The sequence below is a fragment of the Hippocampus guttulatus genome, chromosome 3 (assembly GCF_054856545.1).
Source record: "Hippocampus guttulatus isolate MCC_2025c chromosome 3, RoL_Hgut_1.0, whole genome shotgun sequence".
In the NCBI taxonomy this organism is placed as follows: Eukaryota; Metazoa; Chordata; class Actinopteri; order Syngnathiformes; family Syngnathidae; genus Hippocampus; species Hippocampus guttulatus.
In genome coordinates, this window is record NC_141263.1 from 28908629 (window position 1) to 28934429 (window position 25801).

Consider the following 25801-nt stretch of genomic DNA (forward strand, 5'->3'; position numbering starts at 1 on the left):
AGCCGAAAAAAATGACAGTGTATAGGAAGGCATTTTTAGCCGAAAAAAACGACCATGTATAGTAAGGCGTTTTTCGACTAAAAAAAACGACCATGTATAGAACGGCGTTTTTAGACGAAAAAAACGACCATGTATAGAAAGGCGTTTTTAGACGAAAAAAACGACCATGTATAGTAAGGCGTTTTTAGCCGAAAAAAACGACCAAGTATATAGTAAGGCGTTTTTAGCCGAAAAAAAACGACCATGTATAGTAAGAAGTTTTTAGCCGAAAAAAACGACCATGTATAGTAAGGCGTTTTTCGACTAAAAAAACGACCATGTATAAAAAGGCGTTTTTAGACGAAAAAAACGACGATGTATAGTAAGGCGTTTTTAGACGAAAAAAACAACCATGTATCGTAAGGCGTTTTTAGCCGAAAAAAACGACCATGTATAGTAAGGCGTTTTTAGCCGAAAAAAAACGACCATGTATAGTAAGGCGTTTTTGGACGAAAAAACGACCATGTATAGTAAGGCGTTTTTAGACGAAAAAAATGACCGTGTATAGTAAGGCGTTTTTAGCCGAAAAAAAACGACCATGTATAGTAAGGCGTTTTTAGATGAAAAAAACGACCATGTATAGTAAGGCGTTTTTGGACGAAAAAAACGACCATGTATAGTAAGGCGTTTTTAGACGAAAAAAATGACCGTGTATAGTAAGGCGTTTTTAGCCGAAGAAAAACGACCATGTATAGTAAGGCGTTTTTAGATGAAAAAAACGACCATGTATAATATAGTAAGGCATTTTTAGACGAAAAAAGCGACCATGTATAGTAAGGCGTTTTTAGACGAAAAAAACGACCATGTATAGTAAGGCGTTTTTAGACGAAAAAAATGACCGTGTATAGTAAGGCATTTTTACACGAAAAAAAACGACCATGTATAGTAAGAAGTTTTTAGCCGAAAAAAACGACCATGTATAGTTAGGCGTTTTTAGCCGAAAAAAATGACAGTGTATAGTAAGGCGTTTTTAGCCGAAAAAAAACGACCATGTATAGTAAGGCGTTTTTCGACTAAAAAAACGACCATGTATAGTAAGAAGTTTTTAGCCGAAAAAAACGACCATGTATAGTAAGAAGTTTTTAGCCGAAAAAAACGACCATGTATAGTAAGGCGTTTTTCGACTAAAAAAACGACCATGTATAGAAAGGCGTTTTTAGACGAAAAAAACGACGATGTATAGTAAGGCGTTTTTAGACGAAAAAAACAACCATGTATCGTAAGGCGTTTTTAGCCGAAAAAAACGACCATGTATAGTAAGGCGTTTTTAGCCGAAAAAAAACGACCATGTATAGTAAGGCGTTTTTGGAGGAAAAAAACGACCATGTATAGTAAGGCGTTTTTGGACGAAAAAAATGACCGTGTATAGTAAGGCGTTTTTAGCCGAAAAAAAAAGACCATGTATAGTAAGGCGTTTTTAGATGAAAAAAACGACCATGTATAGTAAGGCGTTTTTGGACGAAAAAAACGACCATGTATAGTAAGGCGTTTTTAGACGAAAAAAATGACCGTGTATAGTAAGGCGTTTTTAGCCGAAGAAAAACGACCATGTATAGTAAGGCGTTTTTAGATGAAAAAAACGACCATGTATAATATAGTAAGGCATTTTTAGACGAAAAAAACGACCATGTATAGTAAGGCGTTTTTAGACGAAAAAAACGACCATGTATAGTAAGGCGTTTTTAGACGAAAAAAATGACCGTGTATAGTAAGGCATTTTTACACGAAAAAAAACGACCATGTATAGTAAGAAGTTTTTAGCCGAAAAAAACGACCATGTATAGTTAGGCGTTTTTAGCCGAAAAAAATGACAGTGTATAGTAAGGCGTTTTTCGACTAAAAAAACGACCATGTATAGTAAGGCGTTTTTAGCCGAAAAAAACGACCATGTATAGTAAGAAGTTTTTAGCCCAAAAAAACGACCATGTATAGTTAGGCGTTTTTAGCCGAAAAAAATGACCGTGTATAGTAAGGCGTTTTTCGACAAAAAAAAACGACCATGTATAGTAAGGCGTTTTTAGCCGAAAAAAACGACCATGTATCGTAAGGCGTTTTTAGCCGAAAAAAACGACCATGTATAGTAAGGCGTTTTTAGCCGAAAAAAATGACCATGTATAGTAAGGCGTTTTTAGCCGAAAAAAATGACCGTGTATAGTAAGGCGTTTTTCGACAAAAAAAAACGACCATGTATAGTAAGGCGTTTTTAGCCGAAAAAAACGACCATGTATCGTAAGGCGTTTTTAGCCGAAAAAAACGACCATGTATAGTAAGGCGTTTTTAGCCGAAAAAAACGACCATGTATAGTTAGGCGTTTTTAGCCGAAAAAAATGACCGTGTATAGTAAGGCGTTTTTAGCCGAAAAAAACGACCATGTATCGTAAGGCGTTTTTAGCCGAAAAAAACGACCATGTATAGTAAGGCGTTTTTAGCCGAAAAAAATGACCATGTATAGTAAGGCGTTTTTAGCCGAAAAAAAACGACCATGAATATACTAAGGCGTTTTTAGCCGAAAAAAAACGACCATGTATAGTAAGGCATTTTTAGAGGAAAAAAAACGACCATGTATAGTAAGGCGTTTTTAGATGAAAAAAACGACCATGTATAGTAAGGCGTTTTTAGCCGAAAAAAACGACCATGTATAGTAAGAAGTTTTTCGACTAAAAAAACGACCATCTATAGTAAGGCGTTTTTAGACGAAAAAAACGACCGTGTATAGTAAGGCATTTTTAGACGAAAAAAAACGACCATGTATAGTAAGAAGTTTTTAGCCGAAAAAAACGACCATGTATAGTTAGGCATTTTTAGCCGAAAAAAATGACAGTGTATAGTAAGGCGTTTTTAGCCGAAAAAAAACGACCATGTATAGTAAGGCGTTTTTCGACTAAAAAAACGACCATGTATAGTAAGGCGTTTTTAGCCGAAAAAAACGACCATGTATAGTAAGAAGTTTTTAGCCGAAAAAAACGACCATGTATAGTTAGGCGTTTTTAGCCGAAAAAAATGACCGTGTATAGTAAGGCGTTTTTCGACAAAAAAAAAACGACCATGTATAGTAAGGCGTTTTTAGCCAAAAAAAACGACCATGTATCGTAAGGCATACTTAGCCGAAAAAAACGACCATGTATAGTAAGGCGTTTTTAGCCGAAAAAAATGACCATGTATAGTAAGCCGTTTTTAGCCGAAAAAAAACGACCATGTATATAGTACGGTGTTTTTAGCCGAAAAAAAACGACCATGTATAGTAAGGCGTTTTTAGATGAAAAAAACGACCATGTATAGTAAGGCATTTTTAGAGGAAAAAAACGACCATGTATAGTAAGGCGTTTTTAGATTAAAAAAAACGACCATGTATAGTAAGAAGTTTTTCGACTAAAAAAAACGACCATGTATAGTTAGCCGTTTTTAAATGAAAAAAAAAGACCATGTATATATAGTAAGGCGTTTTTAGGCGAAAAAAAACGACCATGTATAGTAAGGCGTTTTTCGACTAAAAAAACGACCATGTATAGTAAGGCGTTTTTAGCCGAAAAAAACGACCATGTATAGTAAGGCGTTTTTAGCCGAAAAAAAACGACCATGTATATAGTAAGGCGTTTTTAGCCGAAAGAAACGACCATGTATAGTAAGGCGTTTTTAGATTAAAAAAACGACCATGTATAGTAAGGCATTTTTAGACGAAAAAAACGACCATGTATAGTAAGGCGTTTTTAGCCGAAAAAAACGACCATGTATAGTAAGGCGTTTTTAGCCGAAAAAAACGACCATATACAGTAAGGCGTTTTTAGATGAAAAAAACGACCATGTATCGTAAGGCGTTTTCAGACGAAAAAAACGACCATGTATAGAAAGGCGTTTTTCGACTAAAAAAACAACCATGTATAGTAAGGCGTTTTTAGCCGAAAAAAACGACCATGTATAGTAAGGCGTTTTTTGATGAAAAAAAGACCATGTATAGTAAGAAGTTTTTAGCCGAAAAAAAACGACCATGTATATAGTAAGGCGTTTTTAGCCGAAAAAAACGACCATGTATAGTAAGGCGTTTTTAGATGAAAAAAACGACCATGTATAGTAAGGCATTTTTAGACGAAAAAAACGACCATGTATAGTAAGGCGTTTTTAGACGAAAAAAACAACCATGTATCGTAAGGCGTTTTTAGCCGAAAAAAACGACCATGTATAGTAAGAAGTTTTTAACCGAAAAAAATGACCATGCATAGTAAGGCGTTTTTAGATGAAAAAAACGACCATGTATAGTAAGGCATTTTTAGCCGAAAAAAACGACCATGTATAGTAAGGCGTTTTTAGCCGAAAAAAATGACCTTGTATAGTAAGGCGTTTTTAGACGAAAAAAAACAACCATGTATAGTAAGAAGTTTTTAGCCGAAAAAAATGACCATGTATAGTAAGGCGTTTTTAGCCCAAAAAAAACGACCATGTATATAGTAAGGCGTTTTTAGCCGAAAAAAAACGACCATGTATAGTAAGGCGTTTTTAGATGAAAAAAACGACCATGTATAGTAAGGCATTTTTAGACGAAAAAAACGACCATGTATAGTAAGGCGTTTTTAGACGAAAAAAACGACCATGTATAGTAAGGCGTTTTTAGATGAAAAAAACAACCATGTATTGTAAGGCGTTTTTAGCCGAAAAAAAACGACAATGTATAGTAAGAAGTTTTTAGACGAAAAAAACGACCATGTATAGTAAGGCGTTTTTAAATGAAAAAAAAGACCATGTATCGTAAGTCGTTTTTAGCCGAAAAAAACGACCATGTATAGTAAGGCGTTTTTAGGCGAAAAAAAACGACCATGTATAGTAAGAAGTTTTTAGACGAAAAAAACGACCATGTATAGTAAGGCGTTTTTCGACTAAAAAAACGACCATGTATAGTAAGGCGTTTTTAGCCGAAAAAAACGACCATGTATAGTAAGGCGTTTTTAGCCGAAAAAAACGACCATGTATAGTAAGGCGTTTTTAGCCAAAGAAAACGACCATATACAGTAAGGCGTTTTTAGATGAAAAAAAGACCATGTATAGTAAGAAGTTTTTAGCCGAAAAAAAACGACCATGTATAGTAAGGCGTTTTTAGCCGAAAAAAATGACCGTGTATAGTAAGGCGTTTTTAGCCGAAAAAAAACGACCATGTATAGTAAGGCGTTTTTCGACTAAAAAAACGACCATGTATAGTAAGGCGTTTTTAAATGAAAAAAACGACCATGTATCGTAAGGCGTTTGTAGCCGAAAAAAAACGACCATGTATAGTAAGGCGTTTTTAGGCGAAAAAAAACGACCATGTATAGTAAGGCGTTTTTCGACAAAAAAAACGACCATGTATAGTAAGGCGTTTTTAGCCGAAAAAAACGACCATGTATAGTAAGGCGTTTTTAGCCGAAAAAAACGACCATGTATAGTAAGGCGTTTTTAGATGAAAAAAACGACCATGTATAGTAAGGCATTTTTAGACGAAAAAAACGACCATGTATAGTAAGGCGTTTTTAGACGAAAAAAACAACCATGTATCGTAAGGCGTTTTTAGCCGAAAAAAACGACCATGTATAGTAAGAAGTTTTTAACCGAAAAAAATGACCATGCATAGTAAGGCGTTTTTAGATGAAAAAAACGACCATGTATAGTAAGGCATTTTTAGCCGAAAAAAACGACCATGTATAGTAAGGCGTTTTTAGCCGAAAAAAATGACCTTGTATAGTAAGGCGTTTTTAGACGAAAAAAAACAACCATGTATAGTAAGAAGTTTTTAGCCGAAAAAAATGACCATGTATAGTAAGGCGTTTTTAGCCAAAAAAAAACGACCATGTATATAGTAAGGCGTTTTTAGCCGAAAAAAAACGACCATGTATAGTAAGGCGTTTTTAGATGAAAAAAAACGACCATGTATAGTAAGGCATTTTTAGACGAAAAAAACGACCATGTATAGTAAGGCGTTTTTAGACGAAAAAAACGACCATGTATAGTAAGGCGTTTTTAGATGAAAAAAACAACCATGTATCGTAAGGCGTTTTTAGCCGAAAAAAAACGACCATGTATAGTAAGAAGTTTTTAGACGAAAAAAACGACCATGTATAGTAAGGCGTTTTTAAATGAAAAAAAAGACCATGTATCGTAAGTCGTTTTTAGCCGAAAAAAACGACCATGTATAGTAAGGCGTTTTTAGGCGAAAAAAAACGACCATGTATAGTAAGAAGTTTTTAGACGAAAAAAACGACCATGTATAGTAAGGCGTTTTTCGACTAAAAAAACGACCATGTATAGTAAGGCGTTTTTAGCCGAAAAAAACGACCATGTATAGTAAGGCGTTTTTAGCCGAAAAAAACGACCATGTATAGTAAGGCGTTTTTAGCCAAAGAAAACGACCATATACAGTAAGGCGTTTTTAGATGAAAAAAAGACCATGTATAGTAAGAAGTTTTTAGCCGAAAAAAAACGACCATGTATAGTAAGGCGTTTTTAGCCGAAAAAAATGACCGTGTATAGTAAGGCGTTTTTAGCCGAAAAAAAACGACCATGTATAGTAAGGCGTTTTTCGACTAAAAAAACGACCATGTATAGTAAGGCGTTTTTAAATGAAAAAAACGACCATGTATCGTAAGGCGTTTGTAGCCGAAAAAAAACGACCATGTATAGTAAGGCGTTTTTAGGCGAAAAAAAACGACCATGTATAGTAAGGCGTTTTTCGACAAAAAAAACGACCATGTATAGTAAGGCGTTTTTAGCCGAAAAAAACGACCATGTATAGTAAGGCGTTTTTAGCCGAAAAAAACGACCATGTATAGTAAGGCGTTTTTAGCCGAAAAAAACGACCATGTATAGTAAGGCGTTTTTAGCCGAAAAAAACGACCATGTATAGTAAGAAGTTTTTAGCCGAAAAAAACGACCATGTATCGTAAGGCATTTTTAGACGAAAGAAACGACCATGTATAGTAAGGCGTTTTGAGCCGAAAAAAACAACCATGTATAGTATGGCATTTTTAGCCGAAAAAAACAACCATGTATAGTAAGGCGTTTTTAGACGAAAAAAACGACCATGTATAGTAAGGCGTTTTTAACTGAAAAAACTGTACATGTATTGTAAGGCGTTTTGAGCTGAAAAAAAACGACCATGTATAGTAAGAAGTTTTTAGACGAAAAAAACGACCATGTATCATAAGGCGATTTTAAACGAAAAAAACGACCATGTATAGTAAGGCGTTTTGAGCCGAAAAAAACGACCATGTATAGTTTTTTTCGTCTAAAAACGCCTTACTATATATACATGGTCGTTTTTTCGGCTAAAAACGCCTTACTATACATGGTCGTTTTTTTCACCTAAAAAACGGCTTACTATACATGGTTGGGTTTTTTTCGGCAAAAAACGGCTTACGATACATTGTCGTTTTTTTCGGCTAAAAACGCCTTACTCTACCATGGTCGGTTTTTTTCAGCTAAAAACGGCTTACTATACATGGTCGTTTTTTTCACCTAAAAAACGGCTTACTATACATGGTTGGGTTTTTTTCGGCAAAGAACGGCTTACGATACATTGTCGTTTTTTTCGGCTAAAAACGACTTACTCTATCTACATGGTCGTTTTTTTCATCTAAAAACGCCTTATTGTACATGGTGGTTTTTTGCGCTGAAAACGCCTTACATTCTCACGTAGGGTCTACGCAGGATGTTCATTACAACCCTGTTAGTAAAGTGGTTTGTGCCTCTGCGTCCCAATGCAGAGGTGCAGGGTTCGATTCTGGCTCAGGCCATTTATGTGTTGTCAAAAACATGTGTGGCCATCCTTTTTTTTATTCTCTTCACGCTCTCACTCACACCAAGGAACAATTCACAAAATGCTTAATGATGCATCAGCATTTTATTCTGCAAAAATACTCCTTTTTGGACATGGTCGTTTTTTGTTGTGAAAAACGCCGCTTTACAAAGGAAAAAAATATTCTAGTCATGGTGTCTTGAAAAAAAAAGTGTCATGTCGACAGCTAGTCGAGTGGTTAGTGGATCTGTATCCCAGTGCGGAGGTGCTAGGTTCAATTCCAGCTCTGGCGATTTATGTGTTCTCAAAAACATGTGGGGCCAACCATCTTTTCGCTCTCATTCACACCAATTAAGAATTCACAAAACACCTGACAATACATGGTCGTCTTTTTGGCTGTAAAAAAACGCCTTGCTATAAATGGTCATTTTTTTATTGTGAAAAATGCCTTCCAACACACAAAAAAAAGCTTGACTATTCACGCTTGTATTTTGAAAAAAAGTGTCTTGTATCAGAACGATGTGAAACGTTCATGGTGGCCCGGTAGTCGAATGGTTAGTGTGTCTGCGTCACAGTGCAGAGGTGCAGGGTTCAATTCCGGCTCCGGGCTTCTTGTGTGTTTTCAGAAACAAGCGTGGCCATGCATTTTCTGATCCTCTTCTCCAGACATATCGTTGCACTCACACCAAGGAACAATTCACAAACAACCTTCCTATCCATCGTCGTTTTTTTGGGCTAAAAACGCCTTCCTATACATGGTCGTTTTTTTCGGCTAAAAACGCCTTACTATACATGGTCATTTTTTTTTCGGCTAAAAACGCCTTACTATACATGGTCATTTTTTTTTCGGCTAAAAACGCCTTACTATACATGACTGGTGTCAAACTCATTTCACATGGTGGGCCACATACGGCCTCGGTCGATGTCAAGTGGGCCGGACCGTTAAAATGATACCATACTTTGCTATAAACAACCAAAACAATGTCTTTCCTTTGTTCTGGTATAAAGAAGTACAAGAACATTTGGAAAATGTTGAAATTTAATGAACGTATCTTTTACAAAACATTTCATGAAGCACCTTCCATTTCCTTCAACAAATGTGCAATTTACTTTTATCATTCACATCTATGCATTGCAACTCATCCCATTGATTGTGCAAACTTTAACAAGTAATTGGTATTGAAAAATATAGTCACGCACTTTATGATGAAACAAGATTTATAAAGAAAGGAAGGTTTAAACCATTTACACGTGCATATAAAATCTAAATGTAATCCCTGCCTACACCTTACAAACTAAGGAGGGTGCTATTAAATGTGAGAGTGCTATTGATAGCGTCTGCTGTCACGGGTCTGTCTCAGCGACGGACCGAGGCTGTTGTCTTCTTCTCTGGTCAAAACAGAGTATCACCAAGCCATTCGTCCAAGCGTCACCAAACGTCATCATAAAATTGGGCAAAAGGGTGGGGTCGGTACGTCATTCCGATTTCAGAACGATGTCAATTGTAAATGCAACGATTGCGGTTAACCTCCGCACATTCAGTGAAGTCTGTGCAACATTTTTGATGAAAATACGCAATACAATCAAATGGTAGCGACATTTAGTCGGGTTGATGAGATTTCTCAATTGATAGCATTTAATACCGACTAAATGGGTTTTCCTGCTTGGACGGGAACTATCTTGTCACGACTGTTTAGGCTCTGAAACAATCCGGAAGTTGTCGACAAGTCCAACATCAACAGGACCAAAGTTGATTGCTACAACTCGAGTACCGGTAAGAATAGTCATGCCACGGCTGTTTTAACGCATGAAAGTCACATAAAAGCATTGTGCGAAACTGTTCTTAAGGGAAAACGTGACGCGGCTAACCTTTTATTCGTCGAGGAAGCAAGTAGAACGATGAATTAGTCGGCATAATTTGAAATCAAAAACGAAACCAATTTAATTGACTACTGTACTTGTATCATCATAGAGAGAGGAAAAATAACCTTTGCGTTATGATTGTTAAACTGTTCAAACGAAACTTTAAAGGTAATGCAGGTAAACACTTCTCTGTTCTCGTTCGACCATTGGGCAACAGTTTACTTTTCGTTTATCGTAAATGTGAATGTAATTGTTGACAACAGGTATTTATGCGTTACAAACACCGACCGATGCAATTCGGAGTCATTACGAATGTCTTCATCCTTTGCTTATTTGTTAGTTTCTGTCTGTCAAGACAAGAGAGGGACCAAGTTGACTTAAAATCTATTTAATGAGAAACTGACTTTTTGTTACGCCTACCAAATCGCATGTTATTGAGTCATATTTTTTTAATTCATGAGCTTTGACGGACTTCTAGTCAAAAATGACGCAATAATGGCTTCTTAATGCTTTGTGTGTGTGTGTGTCTACCAAGACAAATTGGCATGAAGGTTTCATTTTCAAAAGTTGTGAATTGAAGAAAACCTGGAATTACCAAGAATTAAAACGGATTTCTCGTGTCGAGTTGGTCTTGGTATCTGAGACCTTTTTGCGGGTCATTACAGTGATGTGTACCTTACATCCTTGTTGCTTATTGAGAGTGATTTGGGGGACTGAGTTTTCAATTGTCATGATGCGAGTTCTTAGATTTTGGTGTTTTCAAGTATACTAGGAGGGACGGCGCCGGGAATTCCCCACCCCGCTGGGGCTAAATAAGGGCTTGATCGATACATGGGGGGGGGGGCCAGGGGGTGTCTGAGAAAGCAATCCTGTATGCTAAACGGGTTTGTCAATTTCTGCAGCGTTGGCAAGATGGCGCCCAGGGTGGACGACGTCATGCGCCTGTGCCGCGACATCTCATCTCGTGAGCAAATCAAGGTGGCGGTCAAAGGCTCGGCCAAGGGGGCCTTGATGGCGGGCGGCAGCGCCTTCGTGGGAGGCCTGGTGGGCGGACCGCCCGGCATTGCTGTCGGTAAGAACAACTGCAAACTTTTGTGGGCAAGAATCATCAACTATGCCATGCAAACGCAAAGAATCGTGGGAGTTTTTGGCCGATGTAAACAAAGTCTCCAACCGGAGGGTATTTTGTTTACAGACATTATTTCATGAAATCACATGCGAGCTAACCTGATACTAATCAGTTGGCTAAGGCCGTCGCTTGTCCAGTGGGCAATCGCACCTTTGACACACTTTTTTGGAGAATAAAGTTATGCGGGGGAGGTGAGGTTGGAGGGGGTCCTTCTCTTTTTCTCCATTTTTAAGAAAAGTATTTTTTTTTTCAATCCCAGAGGAAGTAAAATGTTTATTGCATAGATTCTAAAAAATGTCATTTTTTAACTTAAAACTTACATTTTGTTGGGTAGGGGATTTTTTTTTTTCAAAGAAAGATAGTTGTGCTTTTATTTTAACCAAAAAAAAAATTGTTTTGCCCTTCGAAAGAAAGTGGTGCATGTCCCATGACATGGCACATGTGAGTTTTCTCAAAAGAAACACCCACCACCACTTGTCAGAAAGCTAACGACGCCAACGAGGACGGTGAAAGTGAGACGGGGGCCGGGAACGCTGCTGTTGCCTGGACTATTTTCAGCCTGCCGGTGCAGCGAGACAGTTATTTGTGGAAATTATTTGTGGCTTGTGGGACCTTCCCACCACGCGAACCACAAATAAATGTGGCGGTCGTGACAGGAACTGTTTGCAAACGGCTGCGAGGTAGAATGAAAAGAGAAGCAGGTACACGACGTTCGGGATTTTTTATTTTTTAAACACGAGTGGATGAGAAAACAAAGTAGCTCCACTGTATATAGCCGAGCATTCAAAGGCAGAAAAGCAGTCTGAAGCAAAGGAAGGATGGATGCAAAAAGTGGCTCTGACGGAAGAAGGTAGGAGGGAAGGAATGAAAGGAGAAAAAGGAAGTCTGAGCTGGAAGGCAGGCTCCGGGCTGCATAAACAAACCGCTGGTGCAATGGAAGGAGGCGGGGAATTAAAGCAAACAAGGACACAAGAGTAAAGAGAGGGTCTGAGAAAAGGACGTCGGGAAGGAAAAGACACAAGGGGGAAAAAAGCAGGTCAGAGCAGAAGGAAGGCAGGTCAGAAAGAAAGAAGACAAAAATCAGGAATGAGGCAAGGCGGAAAAGTACGTTTAAGCAGAGAAGGATGATACATGAATTGGGGGGGGGGGGGGGGGGAGTGGACTTGATGGCAAGAGAGGCAGCAATGCGAGTTTAATCAGAGGAGGGATTTCTGATGAAAAAAAAAAAGTCCTAACGATTGGTGGTCAGGAAGCCAAATATGCCAAGGGGACAGCAGCCCCGCAGGGAAGGACGAAAGGCGGCCGATGAAAAGAATACCATGGGGGGACGCCAGAAGAGAAAGAATGGGGACATTACGAAGGAAGGAAGGAAAGGAAAGGCGGGTTGGAGGTGGGAGGGCGGCGGAGAAAGGCGGCGAGGCCGCAGGTGTGCCTTCGGAGCGAGCGCTGAGCGTTGTTGCCGTTGCCTCCACCAGGGGGCGTGGTGGGCAGCCTGCTGGCGGCCTGGGTGTCGAGCGGCCAGTTCCGCCCGCTGGCTCAGATCCTGGCCGAGCTGCCCCCGGCGCAGCGCGACAAACTGTGCCGGGACGTGAGCGCCGTCCTGGCCGGCTTGAACTGGACGGACGCGGCGCAGCTGGTCGCCTTGGTGACGGGCAACGCCACGCTGCAGCAGCAGGTGCTCGCCGCCCTGCTCAACTACGTCACCGGGGAGCTTCGAGCCGAGGTGCGCTACAAAGACTGACGCGCCTGCCCCGCCCAAAGCAAAGCCCCTCGCCCGACCGGACCGCTGCTCTTTTTTTTTTTTTGAAACTTACCCATCATCCTTGCGCCTATTTATTACTATGCCATGTCAATTTCATAAAATGCAACACGGTGACCACTTTGTGTGGATTATTTATTTTATTTAATTTTTTTCAAATTCCCCTCGCGTGCCTGATGAATTGATTTTTGGATGAAAGTTTTCATGTTTTCCACAACCAAGAGTGGCGTTGCAAAAGTCGCTGATGGCGTCGCCTTCCACTGGCCCGACTTGTGCGCGGATGGATGTGGATGTTGGCTGAAAATGGCTGCTTGTCTCTCTGGGGGCCCCGCGACCGACTGGCGATCGGATCAGAATGTAGTGAAATCTTGTCTCTTCATTCTAAACTGTGGCTTTTATCAAACTACTTTCCAACATAAAGTATGACTTCATTTGTCACCTCGCCTTCAACTTTCTTGTCCTAAAAATGACTTTTGACAGCTTTTTCCAAGGCCATCGTTAAAAGGTTTTCCCCACTTCAGTTGCATAGTCAGGTTCACGAGTGGCCCTTTTTTGAGGAGAAGGCGTTTATTTCCAAACCAAACAACTCTTAAGGCAGCGAGGAGCATTAGAAAATAGAAATATCGCACGTAAAGTGTGTGACATGCATTCAGGTAGAAATTGTGAGGCAGTGTGCTCGTGCTTCACGTAGAAAGGCACCAATGGGACAAAGCGTGCGAGTGCTTAAAAAGCCGACAAAACAACAACGGCGTGAGGTGTTAAGGCACCCTTTGTCGTGCTGATGTCGTACTCACATGTAACGTGGTGACAAGAGGACAAGACCCTTCTTTAAAAATAAAAAAGGAAAAGGCCGTAAAGCCATGTGCCAAAAAATCCATAAAAAAAAAAAAACTTACAAACTGTACACAGAAGCTTCTAGAACTGATCTGAGAGCAGATCACAAAGTCGCCGAGACACGCTGTCGCGGCTGGTTCGCAGGGTCAGACGATACATCTGACGAGACAAACGCGCGCACTTGTTACGACCTCGAACAAAAGGTCATCAAAAAGAATTTCCCGCACGTGAGCGTGCGCGCGCGCGCGCGCCTTACCTGCGCCTGCGTGTTGGGCTCCAGCCGTAGAAGACATCCCACCTGAGAAGTTTTGGTGTGAACCACACCAGCTCCGACAAAGTTTGCCGGGTTGGGGTCCACGGCCTCCAGCAGCGCCACGCCAAAACCTAAAATCTAGCAAACCACAACGAGCGTTAACAACAAAACAAGAACATCGCCGCTGACCTGTGAAAAACATGTCCATTTTTGTCCTTTTTTTTTTTTATGTTCACACTTCTATTCCTCATGACGTATGTAAAAATGTCAAGAAAAACCACGACCTACTCATGACATATTTCTACGTCAGTGGTGCAGAAGGGTCTGCCGCAGCCTCTGAACCGAGGGTCAGGCTCGTCTGCATTGCAAGTCATTTCAAATGTGTCCAGCGGGTGGCGCGTTGCATGGGTTGTGGCCGAGTAGCTTGTATGTATAATCAAAACAATTAGCCCGTGAGGATTGCTCTTGGCGAAGAAAATCCTCCCCCCCCCCGCGACCAGGGAGATGGAGTTGCTGAACGAAGCACGTCGCGTTTGTCTGTTGGCGGTTGATTTCATCAGTTCGCGAGAGCGCAGATCAATATTTTTGCGACCAGAAGCCCTTTTGTGGTGTTGCTTTGTCGACGGAAAGTCTCATTTCGATGTGCAAAACGCACGCTTTGACCAAAAGGCCTCCCCCCCCCCCCCCCTCAGAAAATGTAAATCTGATCAAACGTAGCAATTTTCTAAAAGACAGAAACACACTTTTTTTTTTCGGCTGAAGGAAGGGAGTCTGGGCTTTCTTTTGGCGCGTGGCATGTTAACATCCCCGTGGAACCCAATCATCTGTGGGCCTTGCAAATCGGTCAAAAACGGCTTCGCCCCACTGACGGTGGCTGCGATTGAAGGAGTTAACGGCCGACACCCTATTCAGGTGAACCTTTCGAGAATGACAAAAATGCACTTGGGTGTTCTTCACAGGACGCCAGCGACACATTGACTTTGACGGCCTTCTTCAGCAAAGCACATCGACTGATTTTCATTTTGTCAAAAGTGTGGACAGCCCACCTTGGCCTTGGTGACCTCGCCGTCCATGGCGTGTTTGGACTTGAAGATCTTCTGGACTTCCTGCTGAGGACTGCAACCGAGGAAATGTGGGAATGGCTTACACTTGCCAGGTGTCTACTTTTGTAAAAGGGGGGAGTGGGGGGGTCGGGGGGGTCATGCGCGCGCGTGATGCTCACAGGCCGAGCTGCTTCCAGCGCTGGAAGAAGTCTTGCGATGTCATCTCGGTGGGCTGGAAGAACTTGTTGAGCATGACGGGGAGTTGGACCGAGATGTTTTGTGGGGCGCCGCCATACCTGCGGCACACGCGAGCGCCGCTCAGTGCATCAACTTGCAATTTGGGCCCAAGCCCCCTCGCGCAATTTCCAGACTTTCCGTTGTTACGACATTTGTCGGGCAAGTCTGACTCGTAGAGGTGCGCGCGTTCAGTGTCGCACTAAGCTGTGAAACCCCCCCGCTCCCCCACAAATATATTTCACAGGACTCTAAAGCAGCAGTAGAAAAATCTCAAATATTGTCAGTGCAAGCAGATGCATCTGACTTCAGTTGAGAACTTCATATCAAAGGCTGTGAATACTTATATTTTGTTTGTTTTATAAACTTGCAAAAATCTGGGTGTTACAAAAAATAAAAAACATTTAAAAAGTGGTCATTTAGGGAAGGCGCGAATTTGAGCGCGCGTGGGACGATCGACGCACCTGAAGCGGATGCTGAGCAGCGGGGCGTCGCTGAACTCCGACACGCATTCGATGTTGAGGATCTGCTGGACCTGAGCGCCGCCCTCGATGACGGGATCCACCGCCTTGGCGTGGACGTTCACCTGTGGATTCATTGCTCAAGAAAGAAGGCGCTTCCAGACAAAACGCCGCCGCTGGTAACCCCATAGAAGGCGCATCTCCATTTTTGACAAGTCCTAGCTCGCGGTTTACAAGAAAATCCCAAATCCTCCATCGAAAGGAATTTGAATATGACCACCACTATAAATATCCCAAATACGGCCCTCTGAAATTACTGCACCAATTAACTCATTCAGTACCAGCCAATTCCGGACCAAGTCTGAAAAGACGTTTAAAAACGTCTTTGGGAGTGAATGAGTTTAAAATAAAAAAAAGTGAGCATTAGAAAGGATATGAGCTTTCAGGGTGTCCTGGCTGGTCACCGACGAGGAGAAGCTGACAAACTGACTGGATGTCTTGTTGCCAAAGAACACGTACATGCGACCTGGGAGGGGGCCCACATTTGAAATGAAGATGAAAGTGTGTGTGTGTGTGTGTGTGTGTCTTCTGCAGCTTGATCCTGGCTGATCGCTGGCCAGATTTTAAATCATTTACAACCCAGGAGAGGCTGATGCTGAGTCAGAGCCTGTGTCAGACCCGTCTGCACGCTAGGACGCAAATGAAAAGAGAAATGCCAATGACGTAAAAATACGTCATGGGCTCGGCGGCCGTAGTGGTTTTTCAAGACGTAGATATACGTAAGTCACGCGGAATGAAATTGCATGCACGCATGTGCTTTGTCCTTACTAGTACGTGGACTATTCTGCACACACGTAAAAATGATGACATTTGACCAATAATTGCGAGTATGTTACGGGCAGTACAAGGAGCATGCGGGTGTCAACAAGTGCAGTTTCACCTCAGTACAGTAACATGTCGTTTTGCTAGCATGCAAAACACACACACACACACACCGCTGAAACTTTGCTCACGTTCGTCTCTCAGCAATTCCGACTGTGATTTTTCTAAAAAATCCCGCTCGCGGCCCCGAGCGGGCCGCCGCTATCGCAACGGCGTCTCGTCAACTTCCCAAGTGTGAGGGACCGTTCACTTTGTCAGAATGCTGACATAAAAGGGGAGGACCGGGCCCCCATTTGCATACCGCACCGGACCGGAACGAGTCCTTTGCTAAGGTTCCCCGAGGAATGAACGGAAGCCGCTCGGCGCTCACCCAGGTTCTGCCGGTACTCGGACTTCAGGCCAATCTGCAATAGTTGATTCTCATAGAGAACGCCGTTGTTCTTGCACACAAACCTGCATGAAGAGAAACACAAACCCACCCGGCGGTGTTTCGTCACACCCGGGTGGATTTGTTGGGAGTCCAAAGTTCTGTTTGATACTTTAAGACGGCAAGCCTCATCGTTGTCAAAAACCTGATGGCGTCGCATTCGGTCTTCGTGTCGGATTGTTTTGAGGCCTCAAAGGGAATTTGGAGATTTACCGTGTTCCTCTTTTTGCCACAACAAACCTGCCGAAACTCTCGTCAGAGACGTCGGGGGGAGGGGCGGGGGCGGTGTCCGGCGGGGCTTCGGAGAACACGTCCACCAGCAGACTGGAGTTGGCTGCGGGGGGCGAGTTGAGGTTGAGCAGGTCGTTGAAGGGATGTGCCGAGTTCTGCGCCAGACACACGCGTCCAAAGTCATTTGGAAAGTTGAGCTTTTCCTCGCCGTTTAAGCGGCGCCACGGCGGCCGCAACATTCCGCTGGAACACTTGACCAACGGTGACAAAAAGCAATGTTAGCTCGAGTACAAACAGGGCGCACGCGCACACGCAGGACAATTTTTAACTCATTCAAAAAATGGAAATTTTGAGGGGGGGGGGGGGGGGGGGAAAGTCCAATTGTATATGCTGTGAAAGCTCAAATGATGAACAACGGCACCACAGAGCGTCCTTGGAGTGAAGGAGTTTGTGTCACTCTGGTGAGCAGAAAGGAAAGTGTGTCGCGGTCAAGCGAACCGACGCCAGTTGACGAAATGAAAAAGAAAAAAAAAAACGCAAACGGCATATCAAAAGAAAACGGCCACAAATGTTCCGGAGTCAGCTTCGCACAACACGCGTTTCTTATTTGGATTCAACGGCCTGTAAATAAACACGCTTCAGGGTGGCGAGAGGACATTGCAGCTGGGGGAAATACATGCTCGGCCCCCACCCTCCGAAAAAGATCAATGACCAAACGTACGGCGAGACGCGCAGAATTCCGACTCTCCAATTTGCCAAAGATGGCCCCTTGCAATGGGAGAAAGTTCCGTGCGCACTTTACAAAGCCGCATTGAATTACAAGCTCTCGATTCGTCTCGGGAAACTCAATTTTGAGGTGTCAGAAGAGGCGGGAACGCAACGCCAACATTATTAACCGGAGAAAAGAGTTTGGAATCGTAGTATGAGCCGCAGGAAGCAGAAATGGCTGCCGCGATGTCAACGTCACAATGGCGTTGGTTCCTTTCGACACGTTCAAGGGTGACCGCGTTCAAAGAATCATCCTGAACAACGCCGTCGTGGTCGTAGCTGAGAAAAAAAAACCCAGGAAGAGGGAGGTCGCATTACAATCAAATGAACAACGGCGTTATTGGAACACCGAGTTATTTCTTTTTTTTTTTTTTTTTAATGAGTTACGGCGACCATTCGAGCAACTCGCAACACTGCAAACATCATCGGGCCCGAGTTCAGATGCAAACGTGGGGCCACGGCATGAGCTGCACCGTCGTTCTCGGACGGGCGCCCGTTCCACGGCGCAGCCGCGTCTAATGCGGCAGAGTCATCGGTGAAGGAGAGCGCCGACGGAGGCGGAACGACAACGAACCAAGAAGGAGTCAGCGGAGAAGGCCAAAGCCAAGCGAGCACGGGACGCCGGCATTACCGCGGCGGCGTGGGCCTCGTTGCCGCGTTCCGCGGCGGCGCCGTTCACGTTGCGCCTGGTGTCGTCGACGCCGGTCACGTTGCCGGGTCCTTTCTTCTTCTTCAGCTTGGCCAGGATGGAGGACTCCCTCTCCGGGAAAGGAGGCATTTCCTCCAAGACGGTGGCCTGCGGCGGCCAGAAAGAGAGGCAAAAAGTGCCGTCGGGTTGCAGTCGTGAGAACATCATTCGAGGGATTGCGCGTCGTGCTTTATTGCTGAAATCTTAAGTCATGGCGCCGCCGCTCCTGATCGCGCCCGCCGACCGGCAGTATAACGCGATGGCCGTACACGACCGGCTGGACTTTGTCAAACGACACGAATTTGACACCGAGTTGGCGAATTGGCGACTAGCTTTGCAGTTAGCAAAAGTAGCGCCGGTTGAGATGCTACGTACACTTTCCAACATTTCGCCTTTTGTTCGAGTCCCTTTTGAAATACGTCGAGACAACTCCCAACCGGCTCCCGAGACGCTACGTTTGTCCGCGACGCGTCGTTCGTCTCGATGCCGAGCGACGTGCGCGCAGCCCGAAGTCATCTCGAGATGCTCCGCGATTTGTCAAAAACTGCTGTCGAGGACAACGAACGTGAGCTCGCGATGTGCGTTTCTCCGCCATTTTGTGTGCGAGCATCCGTCGCTTTGAAACGGCCATTTTGCACGCCGTGCCGAGCGTCGCGCTAAAGGCTAAGCTGTTGGTTGTTGTTCAACGATACAAAACATGTCATTCTCTTGTGAGTACGCTTTGGCTGGGGGGGCGGGGGGGCGCTGAGCTAGAAGCCTCCGTTTCGGGGACAAGTTGCGTCCTGCGTGCCAAACCGCCGCTGATGTCGAGGATCAGTGGAAAGAGGAGACGAGGCGTCGGCGTCGGCGGCGGGACGCGCACCAGGATGTCGGTGGAGGCGATGCAGCTGAGCCTCAGGTACTCCACGGCTCTCTGCTGCAACTCCACGTCGGCGTTGCGCAGCTGGCTGTCCGAGCGCAGAACCTCCTGGATGGTGCTCTTCACCTCCGGGAACAGGTTGATGAACTTGACGTAGGCGGACAGCAGCAGCGCCCGCGTGGGCACCGAGCACAGGTGGAACTTGGAGTGCAGCAGCTTGAACTGGACCAGCGGGCTGAAGGACGACAGCCGGCGCAACACGCCCGAGTTAGCCCGAAAGGACCGCTCGCGTCGTGTCGAGGAAGTACGAGGAGGAGGAGGAGAAAAGTCGGTACCTGGAGCGCGGATCTCCCGCAATCAGGTTGCCAAACTCCCCCAAGATGTAGCCGCCCACTTTCACCAAGTTCTCGTGACAGGCGGGTGCTTGAAGCGCCTGCCAACGATTCGACCGGCCGTGACGCGGAGGCCCAGGACGGCATCCGGCGGCTCGTCGGCGCTCACCTCAAAGACGGTCTTGGCGGCGTAGCCCTGCGCGTCGTCTCGGTTGATGACCATCTGGATGACGCGATACCACACTTCCTCGCTCACGTGGTCCCCGGCCATGCGGATGAGGTTGAGGATGGTGTCCACGTACCAGGTGTAGTCCACCGCGTACTTCTCGGCCAAGATGGCCACCTTGAGCACCTGCGCGGGGAGGCGGGACGGAGAGGGAAGTCTTGCGGAAAGCCTTGACCGTCGCACAGAAAAGGCGTACGCACCCCCGTTCGAGTGCCTGAATTTGGTGATACCAAAGGGAAGACTGCGTTGTATCATTTCAACACTCCCCCCCCACCATTTGTGACATATAACCAGGCAAAAAATAAAATAAAAAGCTTTTTTTTTTTTTTAACCTTCTAGCAGAAGCCTGTCTGGTATTTTGAACCGGTCATAATTCCCGGGCACCTTGAACCGAGTTGTAAAGGTCATAGGTCACATTACTGATGGAGGTGGGGGGATTAGTGCTCTCGCCCCTTCTATTTTTTATTTTTTTAACGAACGACAGTCGAACGAGGGCCTGTCGACTTTTCGTATCCGCATTAGCGTGACGCATTTCTTTTTGCGTCGCCTGAATTGCGTGTCCGGGAAATTCGATTTCCGGCCAGACCAACAGCTGCCGCAACGGTCCGGTTAAATCGTCACGCTTTCTACTTTCATGACCTCCTTCGAGTATGCAGAGCGGAACGCGACGCGAACAGGCGGGGCGAAGGCGTGACGTACGATCTCCTCTCTGATGGAGTAGTCGGCGTTCTCCAGGTAGCTCAGCATCTCCGCCACGATCTGCTTGGCGTTGCTGCGGTCGCACATGGCGTACAGAAGGTCCACCGCACGCTGGCGAACGCTCACGTCCCGCTCCGTCTGCCGCAAAACGGATGGCGAAAGACCATTTTCATCAACAGGACCAAACAGCGCGTGTAACACGAGGGCAGCTCAGGGGGGGAAAATAAAAAATAAAATGGATGTAAAAATTCATTTTACCCGTACGACCAATCACAAGGGAGCGATACGTACTCATAAACTCGAAGCAATTTTGTCTGCTTGCTTATTCCCACGACAACTATGTGCAAATTGACTTTTTCAGTCAGAAAAAAAAGAAAAAACATTTCTATACGTTTCGTTTGTATTTTAATCTAAGTGTTATGACTGTTGAAATGCCTTTCGGGGGGGGGTACTTTTTTTTCCAACACCTCCAAAATATTTCCCAAAATGCTGCCAAACATTCAATATTTTCATTCTGGTCACACACATTTCCAAAAAAGAAAATCACAGGGCAAAAGAAAGGTATTTTTTTATGTTGACAACCAACGTGTGATTTTTGAATGACGATGGCTACGCGTCATCATTTTGAAATCTGCGTGCCAGTCGACTTGCGGTCGGCCAGAGAGCAGCGGGCGCGGGCGCGGGCGCGGCTCACCTTGAGCGCGTTGATGACGGTGTCGATGTGCGTCTTGACGGCCTCGTGGGAGAACTCGGAGCTGGCCAGGGCGCACATGCTCTCCAAGGCCAAGTAGCGCAGGTTGGTCTCGCGGTGCTGCAAGAACTGACCCAGCTGGTTGCACGCTCGCACCAGCAAGGTGGGCTCGCTGTGGGACAACGGCGCAAAAAAGACTTTTAGGACGCTTCGAGACCGAGCCTCGGCGCCACGAGCGAACATATCCGGACATCGTTTGCGCTCCGCCATGCTGGCGCGCACCCCCCTCCCCCCCACCTGTCGTGGTGGATGATGAGCGAAATGGCTTCGAAGAGAACGGCGTTCTTGGCGTTGGAGTGCTGAACCTTCTTGGACTTGGGAGGCTCCTGGGCTTTGTTCAAGACGGTCTCCAGACATTCCGTCAAGCGACTCCGCAGTGCCGCGTCCTCTGTGGACAACATCGGAAAGATAAAATGGCCCGCTCGCTTTGCGTACAATTTGGAGTCGAATCCAAAATGGACCGCGTCAAAAGTCACGACACTCGGGAGTTCGGGAGTTAGGATTTTTTTTTTTTTTTAAATATGGCCAACAAAAAACGAAAGAGACATCCGGGTTGAGTGAACGCTGGCGCATTTGGCTGCCGCTGCTCAACCCGTATTGTGTTTTATTGTTTTTGTTATTGTAAAGTGTCCTTGGGTGTCTTGAAAGGCGCTTATAAATAAAATGTATTATTATTATTATTATTATAATCATCATCATGATACGATTGCAAAAACAAATCCACAGTCCGTCAATTTTCAATGCAGATATCAACGCCGCGTCCCGGTCGCGTCGCATGCCGCGCGGCTCGGACCGGGCCGGGCCGGGGCGCAAGGTGGCTCAAGCAGAAGTACCCGGTGGAGGGTAGCACTGCAACAGTCTGAGCAGCTTCACGGAGAGCCACGGCGCTGCCACAAAGTAGTACGTGTAGTCCTGAAGGTCGATGGAGGCCGACGTCACAATCTGGACAAAATATCGCATCCACACATGTTTGAATAAAGGCAGGTTTTTGTTCTATTTTTCCAACTCGCTTCGGAGCGACACCCACCCTGCTGAGTCGGGCCACCGCCAACGCCACGGACGTTTTGAAATCATCCGGACACTTTTGGGCCAGCCTGCTGATGAGGCTGGTGGCCGCCGTCACCACCCCCTGAAAAACAAACGGCTTTGGTCTTTGAAGGAGAATCGAAAAATACATGGAAAAAGTCTGCAGCTCGAGAGAGAGAGAGAGACGGGCGGCGGTCTGGTGTGACCAATCGCCGTGGGGGGTTTTTCGTTTTGTTTTTTGTGACGTAGTGCCGCCGGAGGGATGGAACGCCGCCGGCATTCAATGTGGCTTTTGGTAGATGCTGAACGCCCTCGGAAGGCTCAATTTGATTTGCTGAGCGGGAAGCCGGGAAGCCCGCCGGCCTCGCCTGAGCTTCGGCCCTCTCGAGTGGACGCGAGTGTGAAAAGTGTCACCAGGTGCTGGTCGTTGAGCAGGTGGACCACCCTGGACGTCCACTCGCCCATGGGCGCCAGGTCGGGTGACGTCTTGTTGAGGCGAAGGAGGCAAAGCGCCGCGCTCTGCTTCACGCTGTCCACGGTGTCCCTGGAAGGGGGCAAGAACATGCGGCTCACATCTTTTTGTCCCGGGAAGAAAAGTCGTTTTGGGGGGCAGAAAGCCGGATCGTCCCAAGAAAACGTCGCGTTATGATATTCAAGTCAAAGTTTAACGGCGGACGAAATCCCGACTTGAACAAGTCCATTCTACCAAAATAGAACCTCATTCTTGTGATAGCACACCTTTTGATGAGAAAGGCCATCTTATTTTCCTCAATAAAATAAAATAGGATTCTAGTCTGAAAAAAATACATGTACCGGTAATGATTCTTACACTTAACTCATTCGGTAGCAGCCAATTCTGGACCAAGCCTGAAAAGACATTTAAAAACGTCTTTGGGAGTGAATGAGTTAATTAAATATTCATGCAATCCTGTCACGGCTTTGTAGTTACAAAGGACAACCAAAAAAAAAAAAGGTATTTTGTCTGGCTAGGTTGCAATCTTCTGAGTATAAAGACATAAGTGGACAAGATCAAAGTCTTGATATGATCAGAAAGTTCACATTTTCTCCGAGTGGAGAAAGTCACAACTTGTGCAAAAATACTTTACTTTTATTCTGGAAAGAAAGAGTCCCTTCACTCCTGCCCCCCAAACAACTAAAAAAAAAATTTTTTAAATATTATTCTAAAGGAAAAGAAGTAAAAAAATCACTTGTAATTCAATCTTTTCACCACCCTATCAGGGCTTTAAATTTCAAGTTTGGCAATCGGCGGATTGCTTTGTTTTATTAGCACGCGGTCGCCTACGTGCGGAAAAGCACTTTCATTTTTTTATTGAAGCGACATCATTTCCCGCAAAATGCGCGGCGACGGCGGAGAGGACGCGCACGCACCCGGCCACGAGGATGCGGGGGATGTCGGAGGCGAAGGCCTCGGCCATCTCGCAGCTGCCCACGTTGGCGATGCAGTGAAGCGCCAAATTCATGAAGGTGGGGTTGCGGCTGCTCAGGTCGTTCTTGATGGCGTTGTTGATCAGGCGGATCAGGTCGCTGTTGGAGTTGACCAGCACCGAGATGAACAGGTAACCCTGAAGGCGACGCATTCAAAGACATTCCGTGAGACGTGGTGTTTAACAGACTTCAAGCGGTGGAATGGAGTGCAATTTTTTGGCATCATCAAGGATTTGACGAATTTTGAGTTTCGTCCGGTAATACCGACGCCGATGTTCAGTTTACCCATTGCGGGCTTACAATTTGTTTCTCCGTGTACTTGTTGGAACTGAGCAGGTTGACGGCCTCCATGTGCCCGAAGTCGATATCGTGGCCCAGAAGGAAGATGAATAGCAGCTTGCAGACGTATTTCTTCTTGCTGTAGCCGTCCAGAGCCTTGTCGCCTGTGAAGAGATGAAAACAACATCAGCGCTTTACCGGGAAGGAGACATCCCGTTTGCGCTCCTCCTTCAACTAGCGTTTGATGTAAAAATCGGATCGAACGTAGCCGAGCGGCGCAGTTCGGAAGTAGAGAGGACAAGACGGCATTGCCCCACTAAACGGCAGTTCGCCATTCGCACCCCGCTCGATTGAGGATTTTTAATCCATGTTTTCCACCAATTTCAGACAGTCAAATTTCAAGTCGCTTGCCTTCAGTGCCGTACCACAACATGCGGGGCTGCACCGAGCTCTACCGAAAGAGATCCAGCTGAATGAAGAGCAAGAAGAAGAGGCGGAAAAAGGTCTCCTCTCACCTTCCGGTCATCATTGCTTGTTTCCACAGAGCAAAGCGTTAATCCCAGTGAGTATACCGTATCCTCTCTCTGTGCCGTGCCTTCTCACAGCGCGTTGCGTATATACACACACTCTTGTTAGTTACCTTTAAATTTTGATCTAATGTTGGCCAGTTCCTTGTTGATCCTCTTGACCTCCGCCTCTTTACTTTTACCTGAGGAAAAAAAAAAAAGTGAGTTCAACTCAACTTCCTCTTGGATCAGTTGAGGTTCGGAGCAGATGGTCGACATTAATTGTTATATTCTTGATAGCTACCTCACATTTGCTTCCAATGTCAAGACTTTGTTGCCAGGAGTTGTGAATGTGAATAATGTCACATTTAACGTAGCGCAAAAGTCAGTCAATATGATGCCTAAAGAATGTAGGACCAAGGCTTGTCACAAAAACGGTCATCTTGACTCATTGTTCGCTATTATTTGAGGAAAGAACTTGGTGAACTAGAGATACGCAAGTACAATGAACACTTGGTGACTTTGTGAAACGTTCGTTGGCCAAGGTATTTGCAAAGCGGGGTGAATATTGCATCGGATATTTTCTTAGCATTGGTCAAGCAGATTTCTTTTCGCTCATTTGAAATATCAATCGTTTTGAAAAAGGGGCAGGGGGAGGGGCATTGGGTGACATCCCATTTCCTGTCATTTGCCACTCGTCAATTGTAAGAATTCATTACAAGGCGATACCTCAACAGTGCGAGACTCCGACCGCTCACAAAAGTGATTGTTTTTGTGGATCAAATCAATTCCAAAGCGGTTACTCGGTCAAATATCCTCGAAAGGGCGTCTGTCGTCTTGCAAGTGGGACTTTTGGCGTTTCAAAGTGGCGGTCACGCCCTTCGTCGTGACGTTAGCGGCTTCCAGCTAAGAGCTCATTAGCTCGCCGGCTAGCTGTCAAAAAGTCTGCAATTTGCACTTCGAACATACGAATTTTCAGGAAGGAAAGATGCGGATTCGCTCGATAGTGTGCACAAACGACTCCTCTGTGAAGAGTTGAGCGCGTCATCGAGACTCTTTTGATGTTATTCGGCGGCTAAGGTGGATAAACTTACAGTTCCTGATGTCGGAGATGAACACGGCCAGGCCGCGCATTCCGTCCCCTTTCGACACCGCCGGCATGTCGGCGTTTCCCCGCTAAGGCCAAACGTCGTGTCCCCTCGTCCACACTCGCTTCCACCGGGCCAAAAGCAGTGGCGAAGCCGGCCGGCCAGCAAGCGACGACGGCGGGCGGCTCGAGAGGCTTCGGCGTCCCGGAAAGGATCCAGTCA

General features: G+C 45.1%; 2 protein-coding genes across 3 annotated transcripts; one reads left to right on the forward strand and one right to left on the reverse strand.

Moving 5' to 3' along the window:
- Positions 1-9396: 9396 nt before the first annotated feature.
- Positions 9397-12984, forward strand: LOC147208118 (protein C19orf12 homolog). Its single transcript, XM_086108049.1, has 3 exons — positions 9397-9569; positions 10561-10730; positions 12263-12984. Exons 2-3 carry the CDS (start codon positions 10571-10573, stop codon positions 12526-12528), a joined length of 426 nt encoding a protein of 141 aa, XP_085964175.1. The 5' UTR covers positions 9397-9569; positions 10561-10570; the 3' UTR covers positions 12529-12984.
- Positions 12985-13091: 107 nt separating this feature from the next.
- On the reverse strand, positions 13092-25800 carry LOC147208119 (AP-2 complex subunit alpha-2-like). Of its 2 annotated transcripts, none has more exons than XM_086107992.1 (22): positions 25586-25800; positions 24626-24694; positions 24007-24149; positions 23650-23843; positions 22675-22804; positions 22262-22363; positions 22068-22176; positions 21472-21622; positions 21178-21346; positions 20484-20621; positions 19728-19910; positions 19562-19659; positions 19230-19461; positions 18311-18475; positions 16921-17066; positions 16624-16706; positions 15807-15897; positions 15375-15497; positions 14856-14972; positions 14680-14749; positions 13637-13764; positions 13092-13539 (listed from the first exon to the last, which is right to left on the reverse strand). In XM_086107992.1, exons 1-22 carry the CDS (start codon positions 25650-25652, stop codon positions 13527-13529), a joined length of 2721 nt encoding a protein of 906 aa, XP_085964118.1. In that variant the 5' UTR covers positions 25653-25800; the 3' UTR covers positions 13092-13526. The 2 variants fall into 2 exon arrangements, with proteins under 2 accessions (XP_085964118.1, XP_085964117.1); XM_086107991.1 differs by having other exon boundaries at positions 13637-13771.
- Position 25801: the final 1 nt, after the last annotated feature.

Bases quoted from the DNA above. Each gene is read 5' to 3' on its own strand.
- LOC147208119 (XM_086107991.1), bottom strand. From the start codon at position 25,652: ATGCCGGCGGTGTCGAAAGGGGACGGAATGCGCGGCCTGGCCGTGTTC. The intron at 15,898-16,623 runs GTGAGCGCCGAG...GCCCCCTCCCAG, and splicing joins CGAGTACCGGCAGAACCTGG to GTCGCATGTACGTGTTCTTT. The intron at 14,750-14,855 runs GTGAGCATCACG...CCTCGGTTGCAG, and splicing joins CGCTGGAAGCAGCTCGGCCT to TCCTCAGCAGGAAGTCCAGA.
- LOC147208118 (XM_086108049.1), top strand. From the start codon at position 10,571: ATGGCGCCCAGGGTGGACGACGTCATGCGCCTGTGCCGCGACATCTCA. The intron at 10,731-12,262 runs GTAAGAACAACT...TGCCTCCACCAG, and splicing joins ACCGCCCGGCATTGCTGTCG to GGGGCGTGGTGGGCAGCCTG.